This window comes from Anabrus simplex, chromosome 1 (assembly GCF_040414725.1).
Source record: "Anabrus simplex isolate iqAnaSimp1 chromosome 1, ASM4041472v1, whole genome shotgun sequence".
NCBI lineage: Eukaryota > Metazoa > Arthropoda > Insecta > Orthoptera > Tettigoniidae > Anabrus > Anabrus simplex.
The window spans coordinates 1,148,634,536-1,148,662,466 of record NC_090265.1 but is presented as its reverse complement, the minus strand read 5'-3'; the positions used below and the strand labels follow the sequence as shown (position 1 = coordinate 1,148,662,466).

General features: G+C 39.4%; 1 protein-coding gene across 5 annotated transcripts in view; it reads right to left on the bottom strand.

Annotated features, from left to right (window-relative positions):
• Sardh (Sarcosine dehydrogenase) overlaps positions 1-27,931 on the bottom strand; it is a 282,041-nt gene that overhangs the window by 16,681 nt on the left and 237,429 nt on the right. For all 5 annotated transcript variants that reach the window (XM_067137412.2, XM_067137411.2, XM_067137413.2 and 2 more), the window contains one exon: positions 16,133-16,240. In XM_067137412.2, the coding sequence (XP_066993513.2) occupies positions 16,133-16,240 (108 nt within the window). The remainder of the gene's footprint in view (positions 1-16,132; positions 16,241-27,931) is intronic.

The following is a 27,931-nucleotide window of genomic DNA, read 5'->3' as shown; positions in this document are numbered from 1 at the left end:
CCTATAAGGATGTAGAAGTAAACGGAAGTGAAATACTAGCACTCTGTCATCTATATGATTACGTCAGAAGTATGAGGTGAGGATGTATATACGATGAGTAACGCATGGTTGATAGTTAGCAGTGGAGATCTGACGGACCGAAGCCTAGCACACCTATCTCCCTGGTCCCCGCTCCAAGCCAATACACAGCAGCAAGCCGCACGGGGTGAGTCGAGGGGAGAGTCTGGGCTGCGATATCAGTTTCCGATGCCTTGCTCTCAGAAATATGTGCGATGTTTTTTCTCACTGCTTTCAAGTTTTTTAATGGAACAATGTACCAGATGCTTATATCATAATGGGCTTCACCGATAGTCTTGGTAGCCCTCAGTATATGCCACTGGTATCCACATATAAGGCAACTGAAGTTATTGATATCCTCAATATTATTAATTTACTCTGGAGATGTGAAGATATGAATACATAAAATTAGGATATTTAAGTCAAGGCAACGGACGATGCTCAATGATTTTCCAGATCTGTACATTTTATAACATTAATGAATGTAGGGATTGTAATGTCATTCAGTCACAAAAGAATTAAATAACAGATGTGATTTTAATTTACAGGCACAGAATTCAAGGAATTATTTCAGATCTATTTTCTACTTTTCAATACATAATTGTAAATCATTTATTTTTGTTTTAATCAAAGATCTTTGATGAGTTATTTCAATAATTAACAAATTTTAAATGAAGAGAGATACTTATTTCCAATGATATTTCATTCTTCTTTTATTTTCAAGATTTTCAATTATAATAAATTATAATAGTCAAACTTATTGCAATTTCTATGTTATACTAGTACAAGTAGATAGTTATAGTCAACTTTAGGCTAAGGATTACAAATTTTACTATGCGAAAATAATTGATCGGTGAGATGGAGATGTCCACTGACTTAATTGAAGGGAATTCAGCCGGGAAAACACAGCTAACTGATTATCTCTCTGGACCCATGACCTCAAGAAGCAATGAAAATAGAAATTTAATTGGAAATGAGCTAGTCTGGATTTCTTCGTGGCTTGACCTGGACGCAGGAATGGCGCACGCCTGAACAGTCTCCATCGGGAAATGTAGTCCTCTGAAGGAATGCCTGCTTTCTAATCTAATTTCCTGTTATAAAACCACCTACCACCTTCCCCAGATTTAATGCCTTAGCAGCTTCCGAAGACTACCAAGCTCCACGTTTTATGGGGACTTAACATCTAGGGGGAATGGGGGGGGGGGGACAGAAAATGCCTTGACCCACAAAGTCAGTGCACTGCACGGAAGTGTGAGTGTGATTATTGCGCAATTCTCAATTGTGTGGTGGACAAGTGAACGTCTTTAAGATGAACCAAATGGATTATCTATAAGAAACTCCCTTCAATTTTCAATCTAGAAGAAAAGGTTCAAATCAAACGTTTAGGTACTTACCAACCAAATGATTTCACATTATCTCAACTTGATGGCAGAAAAAGAGAACTTTCTGTAATACATGGTTCAGTAAAAAGTCATGGTTAACAGTGAGTGAAGAGAAATAAAGTCTGTTTTGTTTTTACTATGTGTTATTTCATGGTGAAGGATTGTGGTCAACGACCGGGTGTAAAGATCTAAAAAATTTAAGTGAATGAATTAAAACACACAAGGAAAGTGCACTACACTTAGAAAATGTCTGTAAATACAAAATATTTGGGACTGTTAACATTAGTGCACAAATTGACTTTGCATATAAAATTTCAATCCAGAAACATAATGAAGTAGTCACAAAAAATACACACATACTAAACAGAGTAGCAGTGTGCTTAAAATTTTGTGGAACTGACGAGTTAGCACTGAGGGGTCATAATGAAATACAGGCCTCGGCAAACCGTGGTAATTTCTTAGATTTGTTATATCTTCTTGGTAATCTCAACAGTGTGTTAGATGACCATCTGAAGAGAACTCCCACATCAGTTTCTAAATATAAGTCACACGTTATACAAAACAAACTATTAGATTGTATCAAGTGTACGTTGAAGACAGTCAAAGATATCACTGCTGCAACTTTTTTTTTTTCTGTGCAGGCAGATGAAGCAACAGACATTACTTGCCAAAGTCAATTTATCATATTGCGGCACATTAAGGACAATAAACCTGTTAAAAGACCTTTCCTTTGAAAATGTTACTGATAGGACAGCCTATGGTCTCGACAAGGTCCTGAAAATACTGCTTGAACCTTTCAGTGCGGAGGAAGAGCTCATAGCTCAGGCCTTTGATGGAGCCGCGGTGATGCAAGGGATTAAGGGAGGTGTTCAGGCTCTGATGCAGAATTCTTTTCCATATGCCAAGAACGTTCACTGTTATGCTCATCAACTAAATTTGGTAATACGAAATGCTTGTAGCAAGAACATCAAATCTGTTAGGTTGTTCTTCGCAAACATTGTTAGATTCACTAAGTTTTTCTCTTCATCACCTAAGAGAAGTGATGTATTGCGATCAGTTTCTTCAACAGGTTGTGAGTAGTGTTTATGAAAACAAATCACATTTATTGGAATGTTTTGAGAAGATTGAGAACAAAGATAGCTGGCATGATGTAACAATAAGGGAGTGTTTCGGTTTACAAAAGTTATAGATGATGATTCCCATAGGGAACATGAAATATTTGTCCTGAATGAGTAACTTTATAATACCAATATAATGGTCCGTTATTGGACATTATAAATTTTCCAGCTAACTCATTCTTGGTTGCCTGTGTTTCGCCCTCGTGTGCTAAGTTGGGCTCATCAGTTGGTACTTAGCACACCTACCAAGACACAAGGCTAGTGCATACCGTGGAGGCCGTCTGTCGACAAGTTTTCATTCCCCGCCCATCGGGCAGGGCAGCCTCTCGGGCCGGAAGAAGTAAAAAGATCTGGGAGGTGTGAGAAATGAAGAAGGTGGGTAATGCGAATTGATATTAGGTGGAGAAGTGATGAGGGGAGGAGATGTGGGTTAGGGAGTAGTGAAGGTTCAAACTGGAGTTCTGATGTGTGAGATGAAGAGGTGAAGCGTGGCTGAGATGTTACATAGGGAGGTGGTGAGAAGTCGGAGTAAGTCAGCTGGTAGAGGTGATGGGATGAAGGAGGACGTTGGAGGAAGGGGTGGACTGACTGGTGGTGGAGGTTGATGTGGGGTGGCAGTTCGGGGTCGATGACGATGTGTGAGGGTCTGGGAGGGGAGCGGGAAGGTTCCACGGTGAGTTGTCGACCATAGAGGCGTGCGTCATTGGTGATGAGGCGTTGGACATCCTCTTCAGTTTGCAGGTGAAGACGGGCTAAGTATGTTGGTCCCGAGGAATTCCAGATGCGGAAGGCTCGCCGGACAGGGATTCCTTCATGGTTGAGTTCGTGGATGACGTCTCTGTCAGAAATGAGGGAATCCACGCCGCAAAGGACACAACTATTCATGATGTTGCGGGTTGGTTGTAGCTGAGGCGATGGTGATTGTTGTGTGGCATCTGCTTGAGGTGGTGGGTGCGTTGCTGGTGGCGTCGTAGAGCTTTCTTCGGCGGTGGTTGGCGAGTGGTTAAAGTAGCAGGGAGGGATGAAAAGAAAACTGGGTGGATCAGGATATGAGGATATGTTGGCTGAGGAAGTGTCGAAGTAACAATCAGTGAAGGGTGGGAGGACGTAACAGTTGTGATAGGAAGGGGAAGAAAGGTAAAAGCGGAGGTCATGGTGGTGGTGGTTGTGGTGGTGGTGGTCATGATGGGGAGGCTAACTTCCAGTGTGGAGTCGGACTATATGCTTTATTAGGTCGGCGGGGAGCTGACAGTAGAGATGAATAGCCACCCAGCCGATCAAAAATGAAGAAGTGTTGCGTCGGAGGTCGGAGACGTCCAGTTACAAGGAGATAATCGAGATCCCCACCCTGTGGAGGCTGTCTGTCTGTCTGAGAAAGTTTTCAATCCCCGTCCATAGGGAGGGGCAGGCCCCCTAGAGAGTTATGCTCTCTCTCGGGCCGGGAGATGTGTAGAGGGAGTGAGGTGTGATGAAGGAGAAAGATGGGAAAACGAAGGAGTATGGAATGAAAACGGATGGGGCCTCGAGGCTATGTAGATGGGGTTAAAGGGGTGATGTGTGCTAGGGGTGTAGGTTAGAAGAAAGTTCCAGGGTGGAGATGCAATGTGAGGAGATGAAGGGTAGCTATGATATTAGAGAGGGAAGTTGCAAGAAAGCGAAGGAGGTCTAATGTCAGAAGGGAGGAAGAAGCTAGTTTGGGAAGGGGGTCGAACAGGTGGAGGGGTTGGCCGGGGTTCGATGGTAGGAATTGTTGCGTTGGGAGCGAACAGCTGGGGGTGGAGAACGAGAAGGCTCCACTCTGTAGTGATGACTGTAGAGACGGGTGCCGGTGCTAATCAGGTGTTGAACATCATCTTCAGTAGGAAGATGTAGCCGCACCATATATGTAGGTCCGTTGGTGTTATGAATTCGAAATGCGCGACGGGCAGGGACGCCTGCTGCTTGGAGTTCACGTATGATGTCCCTTTCGGAGATGGCAGGTTCGATGCCATGGAGAACACAGCTAGACATAGCATGGAATGATGGTAGAGGTTGCTGGGGCGATGAAGGTGTGGTGGCGGCTGCTACGGTATCTTCTTGTGAAGATGGTGATGGCAATGGCAGTGCTGCGGCGGTCGAATCCAAGGAGGTAGCAGGGAGTTGCTGGGGACTAAGTTGTGCGGAAGTCGAGGAAATTACGAGAGATGATGACATGGACGAAGGGTGGCAAGTTGTGGTAGTAGTGACGGAAATACGGGATGAGGTATAGGCGGACGTGGTAATGTTCGTGGTGGTAATAGTTGTGGGGTAAGTGGAGAGGGAAGGTGATGGCGGCTGCGGCAGTGTCCGGAGTTGAGATTCGTTGACGGTTGGAAGAGAAGATGAGTGTGCGAAGAGCTGATCGAGGATGTACGAAGGAGTATGCACCACTTCGTAGAATCTGTGGTTAAGAGTCGCGTCGATGGCTTGGAGGCTTAACATTTCGTCCTCGCTGCGTAGATAGACCACAATCTGCGTTGATGGTAAGGAAGTGGAGCCATCCAAGAGCCTGAAAACATCATGTACTGGGACGCCCGCTGTGCGAAGATCGGTGAGAATGGCTTCTTCAGAAAGGGCGGGATCCACATTGGGAATAAGGCAGGTATACATTGTCATTTGGGAGGCCGGTTTCCAACTTGGTGCCAGCCGATATGCTGAATTGGCTCGGTGAGGTGCGGAGTTATAGTTGTAGCATCACCCTGGCCGATCAAAAATAGGGGATATTGTGGAAGTTAAGTCCTCTTATATAGAGATGTCGACGAAAGAAGAGCGTTCTTCCTCCCGTGGAGGCCACTGCATAGGCTACTCGAAGCCACTAGCAGTGCCAACGCACTATGAGAGACTATGCCTCACTTCCAAAAATTGATGCCTGCCTGGCCATCAGATGATATAGATGTTGATTCCCATAGGGAACATGAAATATTTGTCCTGAATGAGTAAATTTATAACACCAATATAATGGTCCCACCTAATAGATGCGACGCAACATCATGATCTCACTATACTTAACGATGGCTCACCTATGCGTTTAACTCCACCTGGATCACCTCCCAGTGCTGTGGATCTCACCATCTGCCACAGTTCCATGGTATCAATAACAACTTGGCATACATTAGTAGATACAACTCAAGTGATCACTTTCCCATCACTGTCTTGTATGGACTGAGAAAACCGAACCCGTCTTTGATTGCCTCCATTGGTACCAGTAACGTCCGATCGCTAAAATATTTCGATGCAACAACCTTCAGTCACTACATTGAGACTCAATTCAGTTCAATAACAAATGATTCATTAACGTACAATTCCCTCCTCAATATCCTTTTTTGTTATATAAATATATACCAACCCTTTAAGATAGTCCACACCCCTCAGACACGACAACCTTGTCGCCCCCAATGGTGGGATAATGAATGCCACCAAATCATTTTTTAAAAATGCTGACGATTATTCCAACTGTATTGGAAATTTTTTTAACACCTCACAATTATTTCCCTTTAAAAAACCATATAGCCTATTCTAGACGTCTTCAATGTCAAACGACGAGAAGCGTGGAAGAATTTTATTTCGTCTCTAACAATATCCACCCTTGTAACACAGCTCTGGAATGCTGTTTGATCTCTCACATGTGCTTCACAACATGCAGCATCTACGACAATACCACATAATGTACTGACGGAGTTTCTTACTTCTCTCACACCAGACACACCTGGTATTGCTTTCTCAAATAGTTCTCCCAACACATATTCCACCACATTACTGCAAACCATTACACCCAACGAACTGGAAGCAGTCTTACTTACATCTTCTCATTCTGCCCCCGGACCTGATTATGTAACCTACCGAATGATTCAATTGTTACCTCCGGGAGTTAAAACAGTATTTATTAATTATTATAACAACATTTCGTCCACACTTGAACCGTCTCAACAATGGAATGACTTTTTCCTTGTGCCTATACTTAAGCCACATAAGATAGCCTCTGACTTCCATAGTTACTGTGATATCATACTAGGATTGTGTATTCGGAAAATATTCCTCAAAATATTATTACAGAGATTCATGTGGGTGGGGGAGTGGAGTTGCTCATGTCCGTAGATTTTAACCTAATATTACCCTATACATGCTCCCTGGGTGGTGCTAAGCGAGCAACAGTGATCAGGCTGCCAGACTATCCTAGTGATCTCCTGGCTATTTTACATGAAAATGAAATATTATTCAAACGGTTCTTTTCAGAACAAACAGGCAAAGACTTTCGGGCCTACACTTAAAGTCCTTCATCTAAATATAGAAGGCATAAGCAAATCCAAATGCCAATACTTGTCAAGAATCCTACGAGATGGAAAAATTGATGTGGTTGCCATTCAGGAAACACATGCTGCGGTTGAACACCAATTACAAATGAGAGGGTTAATATCGGGATATGATATCGTAGGTGCAACATATCACCATGCATATGGTTCAGCTATGTTTGTCAGTAGTACTATTGAAAATACCTCATTGCTCGCAGCTAGCTCAAAAGACGACATACATACATACAGTTGTCATCAAAGTTTGAGATGTCACCATCATAAGCATCTACAAGCCTCGACTTTCACCATGGCCCTCCCAGATGTTTCAGGTACAGGATCATCCAGCCATCTATGTGGGTGTCTTCAACAGTAACCATGAAGAATGGAAATATAGTGCCACTGATTCTAATGGAGAAACTCATGAACTGGGCCGAGGAACATAATATTCATCTTGTATTTGATGCAAAAGATAGAGGAACATTTAGATCTGCTGTATGGAAAGAGGAATACAACCCAGACCTATGTTTTGTTTCCAGTGATCAGAATAATCAACCTCTGCCCACAGCACGGAAAATACTTCAAGATTTCCCACATAGTCAACATCGACCTATATGTCTTGAGGTTGGAATGCAAATACCCCTGGTAACTTCTTATCCTTGTCCACGATGGAACTTCAGGAAAGCAGGCTGGAAAGCATTCTCGTGTGACCTTGATAAATATGTTAGATAGATACCACCAACAAGTAAAAATTATGAGAGATTTGTGGGTGCTGTAATTACCACAGCAAAAAAATTCATTCCTAGAGGCTATAGGAAGGAATATATTCCAGGCTGGACTGATGCAACTGAAAAGTTATACAAAGAATTCTTTGCCAGCGGTGAACAAGAAATCGGGGATGAACTGCTTCATAATCTAGATGATGCTCAAAGAGAAAGATGGACTGAAACTGTAACATCTATGAATTTCAGAGAATCGAGCAGAAAGGCATGGTCATTGTTACGGAAGCTTGGTGGGACCACTCGCATCTTTCGTAAAAGTTCTGCAGTCACACCAAACAAAATTGCAGCTCATATAGTTGATATGTCTAGATCACCAAGAGACAGAAATCATACAAGGAACATCGGAAAACAATTAACCAGTCTTAAGTCCACAAGCCCTCCTGATTCGGAATACACTAGACCATTTAGTGAGCAAGATATTGAGGCAGCTTTAAAAGACATAAAAACTGGTAAAGCACCAGGATTTAATGGGATTCATCCTGAGTTTCTAATTAATGGTGGAGCAAATACAAAATTATGATTATCTAGGTTTCTAACCTACATTCTTAGAACAGGTAATCTACCTCGCTTATTTAAAATGAGTAAGATAATTGCAATCCTAAAGCCAGGAAAGCCTAATGATGCACCAGAGAGCTATAGGCCAATAGCATTGCTTAGTGTATGCTATAAATTACTTGAAAGGCTACTCTTGAATAGAATTGCTACAAAAGTGTTGGAAACGATCCCTACTGAACAAGCAGGATTCAGGCCACAAAGAAGCTGTGCTGACCAAGTCTTGTCACTAACTACCTTCATTGAAGCAGGATTCCAGCAAGGACTAAAGACTTCAGTAGCATTTATTGACTTAAAGGCAGCTTACGACACAGTTTGGAGAGAAAGTGTAATCAGCAAACTCCTTAAAGTGATTCCATGTAGGAGTCTGGCTCATCCTATAAATAACATGCTGAGTGACAGAACATTTCATGTAGTCATGGGGGATGAAATCAGTAAGCCCAGCAAACTAAATAATGGACTCCTGCAAGGTTCAGTGCTTGCCCCACTCTTGTTCAGTTTATATATATTAGATATACCACCCACAAGATCCAGGAAATTTGGATATGCAGATGACTAGGCTCTTGCCACTAAAGACCTATGCTTCGAGCAGACAGAAGAAACGTTGACAAAGATCTCTCTGTTTTAGGAAAATACTTTTGAAAATGGAGACTCCAACCAAGTATGAATAAAACAGGTTTCTTGTTTTCATCTGAACAACCGAATGGCTTCAAGGGACCTCAAAGTATACTTCGATAACACTCTCCTCCGCCACAACAGACACCCCAGATATCTAGGTGTTACACTCGACAGAACACTGTCATTCCAAGAACATCTGAGAAAGAGCACTGCCAAGATTCAGACATGTAACAACATAATTCGAAAACTGTGTAGTTCTTCTTGGGGTGCAAGTGCAACTACTCTACGCTGCTCAGCTCTAAGTCTAGTTTACTCTACTACGGAGTATTGTGCCCCCGCCTGGATGAACAGTCCTCATGTGAAGAGAATAGATGCTAAGTTAAATGACACAATGAGAATGATCACGGGCACGATCAGATAAACTCCAGTTCAATGGCTGGCCGTACTAAGCCATATTCCTCCACCCCACCTCCGTAGATGCACTGCTCTGATGAATGAATAATCCAGAATAATCAAAGATTGCCCATTCATGAGGATATCCCCCACCTACATAAAGACAGACTTGAGTCAAGACGTCCACCCATCAGTACGGCGGAGAATCTTATAGCCAATCATTTCAATCTGACTGATAGATGGTCTAATGAATGGAGACAATTTGCTTCAGCAGAATCCTTAGATATGCCGTGCATTACACAGAAGGTACCTGGCTTTGTACAACCTCGGAAAGTATGGTCCAAGTTAAACTGGATCTGGACTAACCATGGTGTGTATACAGATCTGCTGTATAAATGGAGGAAAAAGTCATCATCCTGCTGCGACTGTGGTGCTGAGAGGCAAACTGTGAAGCACATCACACAAGAATGCCCACTGAGACGTTTCAATGGAGAAACGAGTGAATTTTTCCTGGCGACGCCACAGGCGATTACCTATGTAAATAATGTAGATATAAACCTGTAATTTATTGCACTGTTCATGTATATGCCATACGATAAGTAAATAAATAAATAAATAAATGTGGGTGCTAGACTACCCTCAACTTGTCCCAAATTATCAATACGCCTTCTTTAAAGGCCGCAGCTCTCAAGATACTGTCCAAACTCTTCTAGTAGATATCCTTTTCACAAAGACACACCGACAAAGTACTATAGCCACTTTCTTAGACATTAAAGGAGCATATGCCACTATCCCGGTCCACATGCTATGGGATCGCCTTGCTTCAAGTGACCTCCCACATGGCTTCATCCACATTTTACGAAAATTACTCACATATCGTACTCTTATAGTTAAATCATCTCAACATTCCATCTCTAGCTGACAAACCTCGCATGGCCCCCCTCAGGGAGACATTTTCAGTGGAGTTCTTTTTGAAAAATTAATTATACAATCTACCCACATATTAGCTTATGCCAATGATTTTGTCATGTACTTCTCCCATAACCATGTAGATAAATCTAGGGAACACATGAAGCAACTCATGAGCAAAGCTGCCTCGTTTGCTCGAATTACATGGTCTTCAACTTGCAACAGCAAAATGTTCAACTATGATTTTCACCCACTGGCGTAGTTACAAACGAATCCTCTTGTTTTTGATACGTATACTATTCCTATTTGCAACCACCATAAATATCTTGGCTTAAACCCTCGACAACAAATTAACTTGGAGTCATCATATTCAACATTTACGCAATAAAGCAGTTGCCTATTTAAATGTGCTAAAAACTGTAACACGCCGCAATTGGGGCGTGGATCCTGTGACACCTCTGTCTTTATATACAGTCACACTTCGATCAAATTTGGATTATGGTGCACATATAATTGATATGGCTTCAAACACTAATTTAGTGCACCTCAATATGCTACAATTTCGCGACCTTAGAATTAGCCTTGGCGCCCTTCCCACAACACCAACTAATGCTTTACTTGTAGAATTTGGAGAGCCATCATTGCAATATGGAGACACATGGTAACTAAAAAATACCTTTTAAAGAAATTTGCACTTATAGCTACTCTACTCATTCCAAAATTGCAACTACTTTATGAATATTACACCATGCCACGAAACCGACATCTAAGATTGCCCACGCTCTTCTGTGCATATGAATCTTTACATGGATACTGAGGCTCCCTCTTGAGAACTCATATCTCACATTACTATACATTTTCCTTAAAATACCTACAGGCCTCATATCATATTACCAATGCTTCCAATTATCAGCTAGCTCAACATAAACATAGATCCCTAGAACCGGTTCAGAAAAAATTACATTTACCACCTTCGACACTGGTATTGAGATATACACAGACGGCTCCAAGACACAGCATGGAGTTGGAGCGGCATTTTATGTCGCTCAAACCCAGGTCTCCGAACAATATCGATTACCCATTTTCCATTTACTCTGCTGAACTTTTTGCTGTGCATCAAGCCCTTATTTATATCAAGAAACATGCTTTTGCCAAAGCATCCGTTTATACTGACGCCATAAGCGTCTTAGAATCACTTTCTTCATTCTCCTTATCTTTCAACTGGTATCTTTATCACATATTTACATACTTACATATATTTACACATATTTACATACAGTATTTACATACTGGACTAATCAGGTGTATACCTAACGCTTGTTTGGGTGCCTGCGCATGCTGGCATCTACGGAAATCAACAGGCAGATACTTATGTCATGCGCGCAGCTAGATTTACTTCTTCTTCTTCTTTGTTTTTACTTGGACTCTGCTCTGCGCACTACATCCAGTCACTGGGTTGATTTAAGTATTGCTAATCAAAGGTACTGTGCAAAAGGACAGATTAGAGTGGTATTGAGAAAAGCAAGTACGAACTATTTTATTGGGAGGAGTTGTTTATGGAAGATACGCTGGGAATATTCTAGTCTTCTACCGTACTGTTAGGGACAAGTATACATTTGTTAGAGTACAGGTATTAACTTCAGCTAGAAAAACATTTGTAGGAGTCGAGATCATGGTACTGTAATCAGTCTAAGCTTTATACTGTACTTTGTCTAGTTTCTTTTTTTGATCCTCAGTGGCCATATGTATAAACTGACTACCATAGTCAAAAACAGACCGTATAATGTTTTTATAAACAGTTAAAAGAGTAGATAGTTCAGCCGCCCATGTTCTGTTCATTAAAGATCTTAGTACTTGTAGTTTTTGTTCTGTTTTTTGACATATCACTGCAATATGATTTTTCCAAGATAGTTTATTATCTATCTCTACCCCAAGATACTGAACAGTTTGTTTAATGAAGATTTCCTGTTTGCCGAATCTAATGGGTGATTGATCATATATACGTTTTGTGGTAAATATTAGAATTGAACTTTTAGTCGGTGCTACCTCCAAACCATTTTGTATAGTCCATGTCTGAAGGACTTCTAACATCTTCTCAATAGTAATCCGACATTCCTCTATAGTATTGTGAATGCAGTATATTAGTGTATCATCTGCATGTTGTAGTATACAAGCTGTTATTACAATTTTTTTTCAAGATCCGCAGTATACAAAATATACATAATCGGACTTAAAATGTCACCATGTGGCAGTCCAACTGATGTATTACAGCAATTGCTTTGTTGGGCGAGTTGTTGTAGACAGACTTGTCAATTCGTATTGAGCTGTCCTGTGATATTAATAAATGTGGAAGGAAAATCCATATTCCTTAGTTTATGGAGTAAGATGGAAATATTCATGTTGTCATAAGCATCTTTAATATCTAAAAAGCAGCCATAACATGTTGTTTTCTGGATTTTGCCAACAGTATATCTACTAATAAAATATTCAAAGAATCTACCGTGCTGCAATCTTTGAGGAATGTGAATTGGTACTTCAGTAGAAGTTAATAGTATTCTAGAGCCCACATTATTCCATTTAGTAAAATTTTTCAAAACTTGAACAAATTCCTCTGTTACTATTTGGATCATGTTTCAGTTTTCCAGGTTTCTTTATAGGTACTAGTACATGTCTGACATGTTTAAGGATTAATAACTTCTTCAACATTATCTATCCACCTATCTAAAAGATAACCCATACTTTATAAGACAGCCTTGTTTTGACTTTTCTGTCCATGCATCGTATGCTATCAATGATTTCACTTTAAAACAGTTCTGTTAAAATAATCAGTTTAATAGCAAAACAGATTCTATTTTAATAGTAAAGGAGAATACAGGATATTATTCATGACATGTACATCAGAAGTATATTTCAGTTATTTCCATCACATTAATTTATCTTCTGTTTCTTATATAATACATACTTGGTTATTATCTAAAATGGCAATAACATTAATATCAAACCAGAAATTGCCCATACTTACCACGATCCCAACTATTACCTAACATCATTGTTTTGTTCAGTCGAGTTGGATAAATTGTATGGAGTGTCAAGGAGTTGTGTATTATTACATGCAAGTTGCAATAGCTCAGGGACAGCAAACTGGGAATTAAATATATAAAGGAGGAGATTATACTCAACTCAAAAAAGGAAGCGCCAAAGAAAGAATTTTAGGTGCCATGATGATCTGGCGCCCGGGATTTGTCCTACCTGCTCTAGGATATCTTTTATTTACTTGATGCCTTCATTCTTTGAAGGGAGAGAATATATGTTGATGACCTTCATGATAATGCCCCTGAATCAACAACAATAAAGTGTATAGGAAAATGTATCGCAGAATTTTAATTTACAATTTCCATATCTACGACAAAGAAGTGACACATGCACAGATATATTTATTTATTTATTATCCACGAAAAAGCCCTACTTTGTCTAGCATATTAGGGCTGTAGGTTATAACTAGTTACCTTAAATAGTACAAACATATACTACAAATTTTTTGAAGTGAGTGATTACACACACAAATGAATTAAACTGGGAGAAAAGGAAAACTATTCTTAATTTTTTTCTAAAATAAACTGCATAAACTTAAAAAATTCATTCAAACAACAGATCTTGTGAAATATCCTAAAAGTAGGTTTGACTAACATTACTGTACAACAATTTAAGTGTTGTTTCAAACTATATCTAGCTTTGCTGAAGAATTGACAATAAAAAATAAAGTGAGTTGCAGTTTCTTCATCTCCACAAACACAACTGTTATTACTACTAATTTTGAATTTATGTAAATAAAATTTAAATTTTCCGTGACCCGAAAGAAACTGAGTGCTGGTGAAGTTTGGTTTCAATAAACTGCAGTCCAAATGGTCCTGTAGCGTGGGAAAAAAGATTTTTCTTGTAACTTCACCCTTATTACTTGAGTTTCACAGCTTTGACCATTCACTGATTGTGAATTTATATAATTCACGTTTCATTTTTGATATAGGGGCTCTTTTGTATATAGTTTCATTGTCACTAAATGCTGCAAGTTTAGCAAGCTCATCAGCTCTTTCATTACCTAATAGATCTTCATGCCCTTTAACCCACTTAAAACAGATATGTTTTCCATACTGTGAGAGATCTGTTCTAATGCTACATGCCAAAGAATTTAAATTATATTTGTTACTTATAGATTTCAGAGCTGCTTGCGAGTCATTATGTATACGTGCACTAAACTTTCTTTCTTTTATCCACTGAACTGTATATTTTATAGCAAGAAGTTCTGCTTGAAAAATGGAACACTGGGAGGAAAGTTTCATAGTCTTAAAATACATTTCTGCTTCATCTTTATACACAACAAAGACACTTCCTACTAGATTAGTACAATCCTCTTTGGGTGTTCTTGAGCCATCTGTGTAAACTTGTACCTCATGTGAGAAAAAACATTCAGTGATAACATAATCATAATGATATGCTGGATGACCACATTCAAGGATATTTACTTTTTGTTTAATATCATATTCTTGTATTACCGTATTGCATTGTCTTGCTTTCTTAATGTTAGTCAATTCAGCTTTAGCTATGGCTTTCAGATGCAAAGGTTCTATACCAGCTATATTAAGAGCAGCATCTGTGGATATTGTTCTATAACCTCGTATTATTCTGAGTATAAATCCTCTCTGAATTTGTGCAAATTTACATTGAGCCCATTGCTCCAGGACATTTTGATATGCTGAAGCACAATATATCATTGGCTCAAACGATCCATGATATATTATGCGTATGTATGTATGTATGTATGTATGTATGTATGTATGTATGTATGTATGTATGTATGTATGTAGGTAGGTAGGTAGGTAGGTATGTATGTATGTATGTATGTATGTATGTATGTATGTATGTATGTATGTATGTATGTATGTATGTATGTATGTATGTATGTATGTTTAGTCCTCAGCCCAAAGGCTGGTTGGATCCTCAACAGTTCCGCCATCAGCTGTCATAGATGGCCTAGGCATCACTGAAGAGGCGTACTAGGGAAATGAGGAGTGAGGTAGTTTCCCGTTGCTTTCCTCACTGAGCCAGAAGTTGCTATTACACATCAGTCTGCCAAGCCCACTGAAATGCTTGCACCAACTGACCCTATGAGCAATATTTTCACACCATTCATAGCAGGGACTGGCTGCAGAAGGAATTGCATTACTAGCATCACTCATACCTCAGTCACTTTCATTTTTTCAAAGCCAAGGATAAAGCTGAGACAGATCAATGAAAGTAACAAAATTGCTCTAGCCCATACCAGAAGACATAGTGCACTGTAAACACTAGGTCCCGCCAGCAAAGGCACCATATTATGCGCAAGATATCTGAATTCAGACCCCAAGATGGTTTACAAGCAATAGATAATCCTTGCAAGAATTTACCAGCCTTTTCAGCTAAGCACTGAAAATCAGCTCGAAATGTTAATTTACTGTCTATTATGACTCCCAAGTAAGATATTTTGTCTGCAAATGTTAACTGTTTTGAGTTCAATCTGATATTTGGTTTCTTCACTTTTCTTTTTCTTGTTATTAACATAGCAGTAGTTTTGTTAGGTTTAAATTGTAATTTGTTATCACATCCCCACTTATATGTGTGATTTCTAAAGCAGAATTTGTTGAAATATTCAATTCCTTCACAGTATTAGCACAGACAGACAGACAGACAGACAGACAGACAGACAGACAGACAGACAGACAGACAGACAGACAGACAGACAGACAGACAGACAGACAGACAGACAGACAGACAGACAGACAGACAGACAGACAGACAGACAGACAGACAGACAGACAGACAGACAGACAGACAGACAGACAGACAGACAGACAGACAGACAGACAGACAGACAGACAGACAGACAGACAGACAGACAGACAGATGTCTGGGTAAATTGGTTACTGAGATTAGTAAGACATTTCACTTTTGGACTTGGTTATTAATCTCCATGAACTACTCACCCATGACCAATACTGCTGCCAAGAGCAAAACCATAGTCTCCTCTTCTTAAGTAACCCACCACATTGCCGTCCTTCCAAATAGTCTCCAGCCCCCACACAGGGACTTGTCTGTAATTGAAAATAAATACCCTTCAAAGTTCTTAATCAAGGGAGAAGAGCACTGATTCCACCCTGAAAACTTCAAATTATTCTCATCTTTAATCTTGTATAGTTTGTATATTACATAGAAAAATATATATTCTTAAAATTTATTTTATTACACCAACAAGATATCTGAAAACAGAGAAGCTCAATTTTTTAATATAAAAATAGTTTTGAAGTATAGTGAGTCTTCTGTCGCTTAGTTTTCTTGATGGTAGGCCACACTTCTAATGCCAAGAACACAAAGGTGGTTCTTTGCCTAAGTCTGATACTGTACCAAGGTACTGTGGATGTACCTTGCAAAATAGTGTCCAGCGATAGCGAACAACAGGTTGCTACGTCATAGTAAGTCCATTCTAGAAACATGCATACGTCAGGTATAACTGCATCAAATCAATTTGGCACTTGAAAGGGAAAGGAAAGCCTGCTGGCAGACCTATCTCATGTTGGTTGACAGTATCCTAGTGGAATGCAGAAGTGGAGCTCCACTCCACTTACACCTTGGTTGTGCATAGATGTTCCATATAGCATGGCAGCTAGATAAAAAGCGAAGAGTGTTTGAACAAGCACGCGTCCTTGAGTGATTGGAAATGGATCAGAGATATTTCGATGGATGATTTTTCCCAGATGTGTTATCATGAAGAGCCTTGACAAGATCTACAAAATGCTGTGGACAGCCAAAGTGTTTCAGAACTGTCCACATAGCTGGTCTCGGAACTGAGTCAAAAGCCTTTTCCAAGTCATAGAACACTAGGTATAAAGGAGTCTGTTGTTCTCTGCATTTTCCTTGGATTTGCCTTGCACGGAATATACCTGCTGTGCCTCTGGACATTCAAAAACCACACTGCTACTCGGGTAGAATTCTCTCAGAAATAATCTGCAAGTGACTGAGCAAAATTCAAGCATTTTACCTGCTCATCATCATCATCATCATCATCATCATCATCATCATCATCATCATCATCATCATCATCATCAGGTTTCCAGGTGCAGTGTACAAGCCCTTGCCACTTCTTCCTGTCAAAATATCATTTTTGTTCCTCTATGTCCTTCCACTTGACATTCCTCTTGTTGACCACTGATTTCACTGTGTCTTTCCGTTGATTTCTTGGCCTTCATACTAGCCTCTCCCATTTCACTTTTAGATCAAAGTAATTCCTTACAGTTCTCGTTCTGTCCATCCTCACAACATGTCCAAACCCGATACCTGATACATGTTAATACTAGAAAACGTAGTAAGTTTTCCTCCATGAGTATTCATATGAGCGAAGCTGGCAGCTGCTATACCTCAATCAATCAAGATTTGACCATTTAGCAAAGGGTTAGCAAGGGCATCCTCATGAACGTCTTAAAAAACATATTCATATCATTGGCTCAGTTTCTTAATAATCATTTTAATTTAATACAGTGATGACCAGTCCTGGAGATACTGCAGCCGGTAGTTGTTGACAGGATCCGGAGATTTCCATTTTTACACACAGGCATTGTTTGTAGCTTGTTGTGCTATCTGTTAGCTATAATTTTAACTACTTCCAATCATGTTATGGAGTAGAGGGATTGTAGATTTTAGTTTTGATGTATTTTTTTAATTGTATGGTCTTTGTAGCCATGGAAACTTCGTATATACACGGGTGTTCTTATGTGCCGAGAATCATTGTACACGATGGCGCACCCATGGCAATGTGCCCTATGTGACGACAAAGTATTTCAACATTTATATGCAGATTCAGTGTCCGATGTACCACATGGCTAATGAGACCTGAGAATTCTCATAGTTTCTCAGCTGCCAGTAAATGATAGCCGACAGTACCGGTAGGTATCTATTAGCTTGACCATGATGGCCAAGAAGAACTATAATAATTAACTATAGACCGGTAGGTGACAGCCATTGGTTGTGGCATCATACACAACCGTTAACCCGGCTCAAGGGAGATAGGGTCACCTTCCCTATCCTTCACTTGAGTCATTCATGTCTGGCGCATCCACGTTGTGGGGGTAGGTATTCTCCACATCAGTACGCAGGGACCCAGTCTCATGGGGTATAACTTAGAACCCATGCCCAGGGTTACGAGTGAAGACCTTAACAGCATCTTAGGCAGAGAAGGAGACCTTTGGAATGGCAAAGATGGTGGATGAGGCAACCCATCCTCTCTGGGGAAACTTAGAAGAGGAAACCACTGCCTTGTGGAGAAGAGGGATCTTCACAGGCTAAGAGAGTAAACCCCGAAAGAAAATCCTCAGATGCGTTAGGCTTAACAGGTCAGCAGATGAGTAAATTTGTACTTGCTTTCAACTATAATACAAGCCTCAGATGGAAGTTTAAAAATGGAAATGGAATTGACAAATCTCTGACTACAGTTGCACAGTATGATGGTAATGCTGATGTTTGTGCAAAGGTTAGATCAGAGAACAAAACCCGATTTGGAACTATAAATATTTTAACAATGAATGAGAAGAAAAATTAATTGATTGGTCTAATGGAGAGATGAAAATTCGATGTCCTGAGATTAAGTGAAGGAAAATGAAAAGGGAAAGGAATGAAGAAACTAAGAAAGGGTACACATTGTACTGGATGGGTAACAGTAAAGAGAAAAGAAATGGAGTGGAATTTGTAGTGAATCAGAATGTTGAACCAATAGCTGAAGTTGAGTATGTAAATGAAAGAATTATAATAATGCACATACATGTAAACAAGGAACTATTTAAGATAGTACAGATGTATGCTCCACAGACAGGATGTAGCGTGGAAGACAAAGAAGATTTCCTCAATGAACTGAAAACACATATTGTTGGAGATGGGATCATGACAACGGGAGATCTGAATGCTCATGTGGGAACTGATAGAATGGGATATGAGAATGTTCTGGGCCCACGTGGGTATGGTGATAGAAATGAAGATGGAGAGAAACTGTTGGACTTTTGTATCAGAAATAACCTGATAATAAAGAACACATGGTTTATGAAGAGGAATAGCCATAAGATCAGTCGATATAGTTGGGATGGACAGTATGGAACACTCATAGATTGTATAATAACAGACTGAGAATGGGGAAGATACGTTATGAATACGAAGATAATCCCCAGTGAAAGTATAGAAGGTGATCATAGACTATTAATTATGGAATTGAAACAAGTAAAAATCCCTAAAATTGTACTGAAGAAGAAACCAAACATCAGAATTTGGAAATTAGAGGAAGAGGATAAAAGAATGGCATTCCAAGATTGGATAAAAAGGAAGTTACCTAACACGGAAATACAAAGTGGGGAAGAAGAGTGGGACAATTTAAGACATACATTCGTGGAAGCAGCAATTGAGGTATACAGGAAAACAAAAGCACAGGTTAAGGGAAAGGAGACATGGTGGTGGACATACAAAATAAAAAAAGAAATAAAAGAAAGGAACAAGGTGAAGAAAGAAATGGATAAAATAATGCAAAAAACTTATCAGAGGGATGAGAATAAGATAGAAAGGTTACATGTTGAATACAAAAGATCAAAACTACAAGTAAAGAGGAGTATCAAGGAAGAAAAGGAGAAATGTTGGGGAGAGTTTACCAACAAAATTGAGCAAGATAGTCGAGGAAATCAGAAACTATTATACAGCGTAATAAAATCGAAAATAATAAATCAAGAAAATATCAAGGCATTAGAAAGAGAAGATGGATCCATAGTACATGATGAAAAGGGTCTTCAGAAGGTGATGGCAAAGTATTTTGAGAAACTTTATAACGAGGATGACCGCTCGGAGGAAGAGGAAGATAAGAAAGTGGAACTAATAGATGGAGAAAAAGAAGAGAAGCCGATAACATGGTTGGAACTTGAAAGGGCAGTGAAAGCAATGGCAAAGATAAAGCAAGTGGAAAAGACTAATTCAATGCTGATATGATTAAGGTGGCGGGGAGCATTGGACTACAGTGGCTATACCGAGTCCTCAAAGCCATATGGAAGGATGAAAGGATACCTGAAGACTGGCAACAAGGAAGCATTGTACCATTGTTCAAAAAAGGAAATAGGAAGAAATATTAACATTATAGAGGTATAATGCAGCAAAGAAGATCCCACTGAAGAAAACTAATAAGAGGAGCCAACTTTCACTAAAACTATACAGCTCATTAAGGACAGGAAGACAATGGACAGGGATACAGCAGAATACAACAAAGTTAACAAGACCATTCGCAAGGAAATAAGGAAAGATCTAAGGAAAATTAATAATAACATGATCATGCAGACAATTGAAGAAAATAAAAACATGAAGATTTTAAAGAACATGTCTGTAGGAAGACTAAAAATTACAAAACTTAAGAACCAAAATGGAGAAATAGTCACAGGCAAAACATTACTGAAGTTATTAGAGATTTCTCCTACAAGATGTATACATCAACCATTAATGAACAACCAGTGATGAACAACTAGTCCAGAATTATACTCATGAAGTAACACCGGAAGTAACCACTGCTGAGATTAAAAGTGCACTTAAACAACTAAGGAATAAAAAATCCCCTGGGGAGGATAAAATAACAAATGAAATGCTGAAATTAGGTGGAAGAGATCTGCTAGAAGCCATGAAAATACTCCTCAACAAGTGTATTAACTCTGGAAGAATACCAGAAAATTGGAAAAATGCTGAAGTGATACTTCTCTTCAAGAAAGGTGATAAGGAAATTTAGAGAACTATCGTGTAAATTCTGTGTATATGTCATTGTAGACAAAAGAGAACATGTGACAGCTGATACCAATTGGATTACTTCAAGATTTGTAGCAGTTGAACAAGCCGATCAGGATGATGGACTGTCGCAGACCAGGTTTGAAGGCTGATACTCTCATCTAAAGTACCGAGATGATGGATGAGTAGAACTTTACCATGGGTTTTCCGTGGAAGGAAAAATGACCACCAAACAGAAGAGTTGATGTCATTTTATTTCTTAACACGATAAGGTATAACCGGAGTAACATAATGTAGGATTTTCTTTTGTTTAATACATAAATGCTGTAAATAATGCATGTCCTGATATGGAATTTGAGTTTTCCATTGTCATGTCAACTTAAAATTAAGAGAGCTAAACTTCTCGGATGAACCATACCTTTCTTTCTGATAACTCCTTCGTGATGGGTAGTTTATTGTTAGTAGTTAGTAATATGCTAATGAGTATAAGGAACAAGGATAGAATAGCATTTTGAGTTCTCCTAAGGCGAGTTAGAAACAGTAGTGAGTGATGAATGTGGGATACCACGTCTAAGAAGTGGCTATTAATGTTAAATATGATAGTCTTAGAGAATAGCCGGAGAGCTCACGGGTCATTTAGACGATGCATGCTTAGCTGATCCGTACTATTAAGGCATGAACAACAAGAGTGAAGAATGATTATGAGGGTGTTTAGGGGTTGTAGTAAGGATGTAAAGGAGAGGGCATATAAGTCTCTGGTAAGACCCCAACTAGAGTATGGTTCCAGTGTATGGGACCCTCACCAGGATTACCTGATTCAAGAACTGGAAAAAATCCAAAGAAAAGCAGCTCGATTTGTTCTGGGTGATTTCCAACAAAAGAGTAGTGTTACAAAAATGTTGCAAAGTTTGGGCTGGGAAGAACTGAGAGAAAGAAGAAGAGCTGCTCGACTAAGTGGTATGTTCTGAGCTGTCAGCAGAGAGATGGCATGGAATTACATTAGTAGACGAATAAGTTTGAGTGGCGTTTATAAAAGTAGGAAAGATCACAATATGAAGATAAAGTTGGAATTCAAGAGGACAAACTGGGGCAAATATTAATTTGTAGGAAATGGAGTGAGGGGTTGGAATAACTTACCAAGGGAGATGTTCAATAAATTTCCAATTTCTTTGAAGTCATTTAGGAAAAGTCTAGGAAAACAACAGATAGGGAATCTGCCACCTGGGTGACTGCTCTAAATGCAGATCAGTATTGATTGATTGATTGATTGATTGATTGATTGATTGATTGATTCTGATTGAGATACAAAATTGTGTTATTTAGGTAGATAATGATAGGAACAATATGCAAATTTCCCTTGATTGTTAATTTTTACCAGAATCTGTCTGGAGTGTTCTTCATTTGTGCAAAACCAGTTTGAAGTCCTGTGGTATCGGGTGCTTGAAAGAGTGGTCAGAATGTTTACGGTGAGCGATGAGAAATAATATGAAGTGTTGAGAATGGAATAATGATAGCCCTAAGCCCAAAGAACTAGGATACATGATATGAGAAGTAATGAGAAAGCCAAACGCCCAAAGTAGTCTACGATGAGATGTGAAATGTGGAATTTGAATGTTATAATGCCCCAAGGTAATGGACGTGAAGGATGAGAGAATAGAGAGTAAATAAATAATATTCCTTGGGAATTCTGCAGTGATATGAAATAAATGAATTGGGGTGATAATCAGTGTATCCTTGGAGGAGAACTAGCCGCTGTAATTGTGAAGGGTTGCGGCCCATTGCAGCCAGTGAATAAGCTCGGCTACTCGAGTAAATAGAAGAGAAAACTTTCCTTTCGTTCTCTCTTCCCTATGAGCAGAACGGCGTGCCATGTTATTGTCATTTAAGACCGTAGACCCCTGGATTTCACAACATGTTTTCTTTCAATGGTTCGATTTAAGAACACTTGTGTTAAATGATAATGTAATGATAATTTAGATAGTAGTTAATAGATAATTATATATCCCCTCATGTACCATAGTAGGATGCAACGGATAGCTAGGGATTTACAGATGTGTATCTCTCAGTCAGAAGAAGCCCAGCTCAAACCCAGGCCAGAATGAGCTGGCATGCGCAAGCTTGCATTAAGCTTTCGCTGGGGGCAGAAGAAATTGATACCCATGTTTTTCTTACAGGAATGGCCCCATTTGTACATAAATTGTACATATGATTTTATTCGGGGTATTGTTTTATTTCTCTGAGTTCAAATGGAACCGATGTTCATCGTAGTATGTCTTGGTGTCAGCGGCTATGGAGAGTCTGGGGAGTTTTGCTCATTGTTGTGTGTTTCTTTAATGTAAATATTTTTCTCATGTGTTAACTATGTAGCGTAGGGACTAGTTAATTATGTGCTAAGAATAGAGTGTATTATGTAGGGGACATCTTCTCGAATTTCATGGTGTTGATCGACCAAAAGAAAATTAAGGATAGAAGATAGATGATGTTTAATTGCCAGACTTCGATTATGTTTCATTGCCAAATGAAGCCTGTGCTGATTGAGATCAGTGAACGCCCTTCAGGCGAGTCAATTTAATTTTCACACTGCTTTTTTCTTCTTTCCTCTGTGTGCAGAGATTTTATTGTGATAGTGTTCTTTTTTTTTCTTATGTTACAATTCAGGAATAAATTGATATTCGTGACCCCATTACATTATTCTTGTCATTTCTGACAGTGCTAAGCAGTATCCAGTAAATAGTTGAACCCAGAAATCCTACTTTCACATTAGATAAGACTCCTAAGTATTTTTCTTATTTACTTTTTTCTTCACACGTAACCACTCCCCAAGTGCTCGAGTTGCTGAGGTTAGCACAGAAAGTAGGAGGATGGTGGTTTGAAGTAATTTGGGCCACTCTTCGATATAAGAACACTCTCAGTCACAAGGAGCCTGGCTTGAACCCAGGCCAGAATGAGCCGGCATGCACAAGCTTGCATTAAGCTTTCACCAGGGGCAAAAAAAATTGATATCCATGTTTTTCTTACAGGAATGGCCCCATTTGTACATATGATTTCATTCAGGGTATTGTTTTATTTCTTTGAGTTCAAACGGAACCAATGTTCATCGTTGTATGTCTTGTGTGTGATTGTTCGTCAGGTTACGCTGATGCATTATTATGCTTGGGTCTCCCATTGAAGCCTGTAAGGGTGTAGTAGGGAGAGGAGGGGCAGTGGTGTAAAGAAGGAAGTGGAGGGGAAAGGGAAGGTGTGTTCCATGTGGAACAGTTTTTCAATCCTAACTTCAATCTAAATGAAATTTCATAGGAATCAAATATTTGACCTTTTAATTCCTTAGTAATCATGTCTCAGATAAAAAAAGTTATTTTATAATCTCTTTAAATTCCCCTCTCAGCAGCAGTCTTTCTTTCCACATCCTTCAGCCCCAGCTTAGACACTCATTCTCTCCGTCTCCCCTTCCCTCCACCCCTCCCCTCCCCCTTCCCCTCCCCACCCTTCTTTTCCCTCTCCCTTCCTCTCCCTGCTTCCTCCAGGAAGTCAATGATTGTTCTACATCAGACATTAGAGGTGAGTCTCATAAATAATTTTTCTTCTTTTTCATTTCTTTACTGTACGAGTATGTTTATTCATTCCTAATTCTGGCTATCATTTCCAGATTTACTTCTTTGCTTGGGGTCCTAAGTCAACTTAAAGACTTCATATTATAACAAGAAGATCGTAACCATAATTTTTAAAATTATATGTATTTTAATGTTATAATGTCCAGTTCCATGGCTAAGTGGTTAGTGAAACTCCCATCAATCAATACTGATCTGCATTTAGGGCAGTCGCCCAGGTGGCAGATTCCCTATCTGTTGCTTTCCTAGCCTTTTCCGAAATGATTTCAAAGAAATTGGAAATTTATTGAACATCTCCCTTGGTAAGTTATTCCAATCCCTAACTCCCCTTCCTATAAATGAATATTTGCCCCAGTTTGTCCTCTTGAATTCCAACTTTATCTTCATATTGTGCTGGCCTTTGGTCACATGGGGCACAGGTTCGATTCCCGGCAGGGTTGGGAATTTTAACCATAATTGGTTAATTCCCTTGGCACGGGGACTGGGTATATGTGCCCTCTTCATCATCATTTCATCCTCATCATGACGTGCAGGTTGCCTACGGACGTCAATCAAAAGACCTGCACCAGGCCTCTCTGGAGGCCACATGGCATTTCATTTCAATGTAATTATTCCTGCAACATTGTCTTTGTCTGGTATACATATGTTTTAGTAATCACATAATCTGTTTAATTTTATTTGGCAGAAGATGGCCACTAAGTGGCTGAAACTAGTCCCACAACTGATGTAATATTATTTACTTGATAGTCCGACTCGTTGGGTGAACTGTCAGCGTACTGGCCTTCGGTTCAGAGGGTCCCGGGTTCGATTCCCAGCTGGGTTGGGTATTTTAACCTTAATTGGTTAATTCCTACGGCACGGGAGCTGGGTGTATGTGTTGTCTTCATCATCATTTCATCCTCATCATGAAGCGCAGGTCGCCTACGGGAGTCAAATAGAAAGACCTGCACCTGGCGAGCCGAACCCATCCTGGGATATCCCGGCACTAAAAGCCATACGACATTTCATTTTTTCATTTACTTGATATATTGTATTGAAAAAGTGGACCCTCTTGTCAATTTATTTCTTTTTAATTTCACTTCAATAAACAAAAATGAAATTTATAGCTTATAACATCAAAGTTCTGCGACTTTCCCGCACTCGCTAACGTGATAACGACTTCCATCTATCGATTGACATAAAACTAAGTCTGAAGGGGTGAATTTAGGTACCTCAGATGTTATGTAAACTTACTGATATCCTTATTTTGCAACGAGATGTGTGAAGTGTTCGATATTTAAAGGGCGTTCGAATATAGTGCCATTACTCTATGCTGACAATGATGAAGATTAATCATTTAAATAAACAGTTTAGCAGTATTTACATGTTAATTTGGAACACCTAATGACTTAAATATATATTAATATTATGTAACTAGCACATATCTAGGTTATGTTAGCCAGGTGGTCTGTAAAAATGGCAGGGCGCTGCACCCATTAAAAAAGTTCTAGGGAGAACACTGAAGTAGTCCTGGTGAAGGTCCCATACACTGGAGCCATACTCTAACTACGGTCTTACCAGAGACTTATATGTCCTCTCCTTTACATCCTTACTAAAACCCCTAAATACTCTCATAACCATGCAAAGAGATCTGACTCTTTCTTAACAACCTTGTTAATAAGATACCCCAATAAAGATAATTCCTTATATTAACACCTAGATACTTACATTGTTTCCCATGAGGTACTATCATCCCATCAACATAATAATTAAAACTGAGAGGAATTTTCCTCTTGGTGAAACTTATAACTGACTTTTCATCCCATTTTCATTCATACCATTGTCTGCTGTCCATCTCACAACATTGCTTAAGTCCCCCTGCAGTCGCTCACAATCCTGCAACTCATTCACTACTCTATTCAGTATAACATCATCTGCAAACAGCCTTATCTCTGATTCCACTTCTTTACTCATATCATTTATATATATAAGAAAACATAAAGGTCCAATAACACTGCCCTGCAGGACCAGATAACACTTCACCTACTATAATTCTGAGTTCTATTTTCTAGAAATGTAGCTACCCATTCAACCATTCTTTAGTCTAGTCCAATAGCCTTCATTTTTGTCAATAATCTACCCTATCAAAAGCCTTGTATAGGTCAATAGCGATACAGTCCATTTGACCTCCTGAATCATTTTATCTGCTGTATCTTGCTGGATTCCTACAAGTTGAGCCTCACTGAAATAACCTTTCCCAAACACAAAATGCCTTCTATCAGACCAGTTAGTAATTTTGCAAACATGTCTAATATAATCAGAAAGAATGCTTTCCCAGAGCTTATGAACAACACAAGTCAAGCTGTTAACATTGATGCTTTCACGGTCTGTACTTGTAGACATGATGTGGGCTTTCGGGCTTATGCTGTGTCAAGAAAACAAGGTGAAACTCTTTACGTTTTGACAGAGAACTTTGCTCCGTGTCTTCAGAAGAAAATCTTGACCATTTGAACACCTGTCCAGGTCTTCAACATTTGAAGAATGGACATTATTCAAGAAGTCAGTACAGCAATTATAGGAACTAATGCTATTATTCCGTCTTCTGTGCTGCCATAACCAGATTCCAAACATCTCCTCAACACCATCCTTATTAGATCACCTCCACTTCTGGTCTCCCTTACCTTCCCTGATGCCTACAGAACTTACTTCCCATATCATGTCTACAAGTCACTCTTTCCCTTGTACACTAGGGCTACTATTGCAACTCTCTATTTATTTGGTATCGCTCCTTCATGCAAACAGTAATCAAATAAGTATTTCAGATATGGCGCTATATCCCAATCCATAGCCTTTAATAAATCCACAGAAATCTTATCAATACCAGCTGCCTTTCTACCTTTCAACCTTTGAATCTTTTTATAAATGTTTTTATTATCATAGGTAAATTTCAGTATTTCACCGGTATTAGTCGACTCCTCTATCAGGATGTTATATCCAAATAACTTTACATATTGCTGACTGCATACTTCTGCCATCTGTAAGTCCTCGCACATACACTCCCCTTGTTCATTAATGATCCCTGGAATGTCCTTCCTGGAACCTGTTTCTGCCTTAAACCAAATACAGTAGAGACAATACGCGACACTCAGTGAGATATCGAGGGTGAGGGACATCTATTTGAGCTCTTTCTAGCAAATCGACCTGAGAACTACTGATTCTGTCATAAGAGCACGTGTATTTGTGTGTGAAGTATTTGGTGTTATTTATGCGTTTTCAGTGAGTTGACATAATTAAATAGTAGCGTGTGTCATTCCTTGATATCTCCTCTCAACATGAGGGGAAAGGTATATGCTGTGTTTGGCTGCAGTAACTATGAACTAGAGAAGAATGCGCGGTCTTTCTTCCATT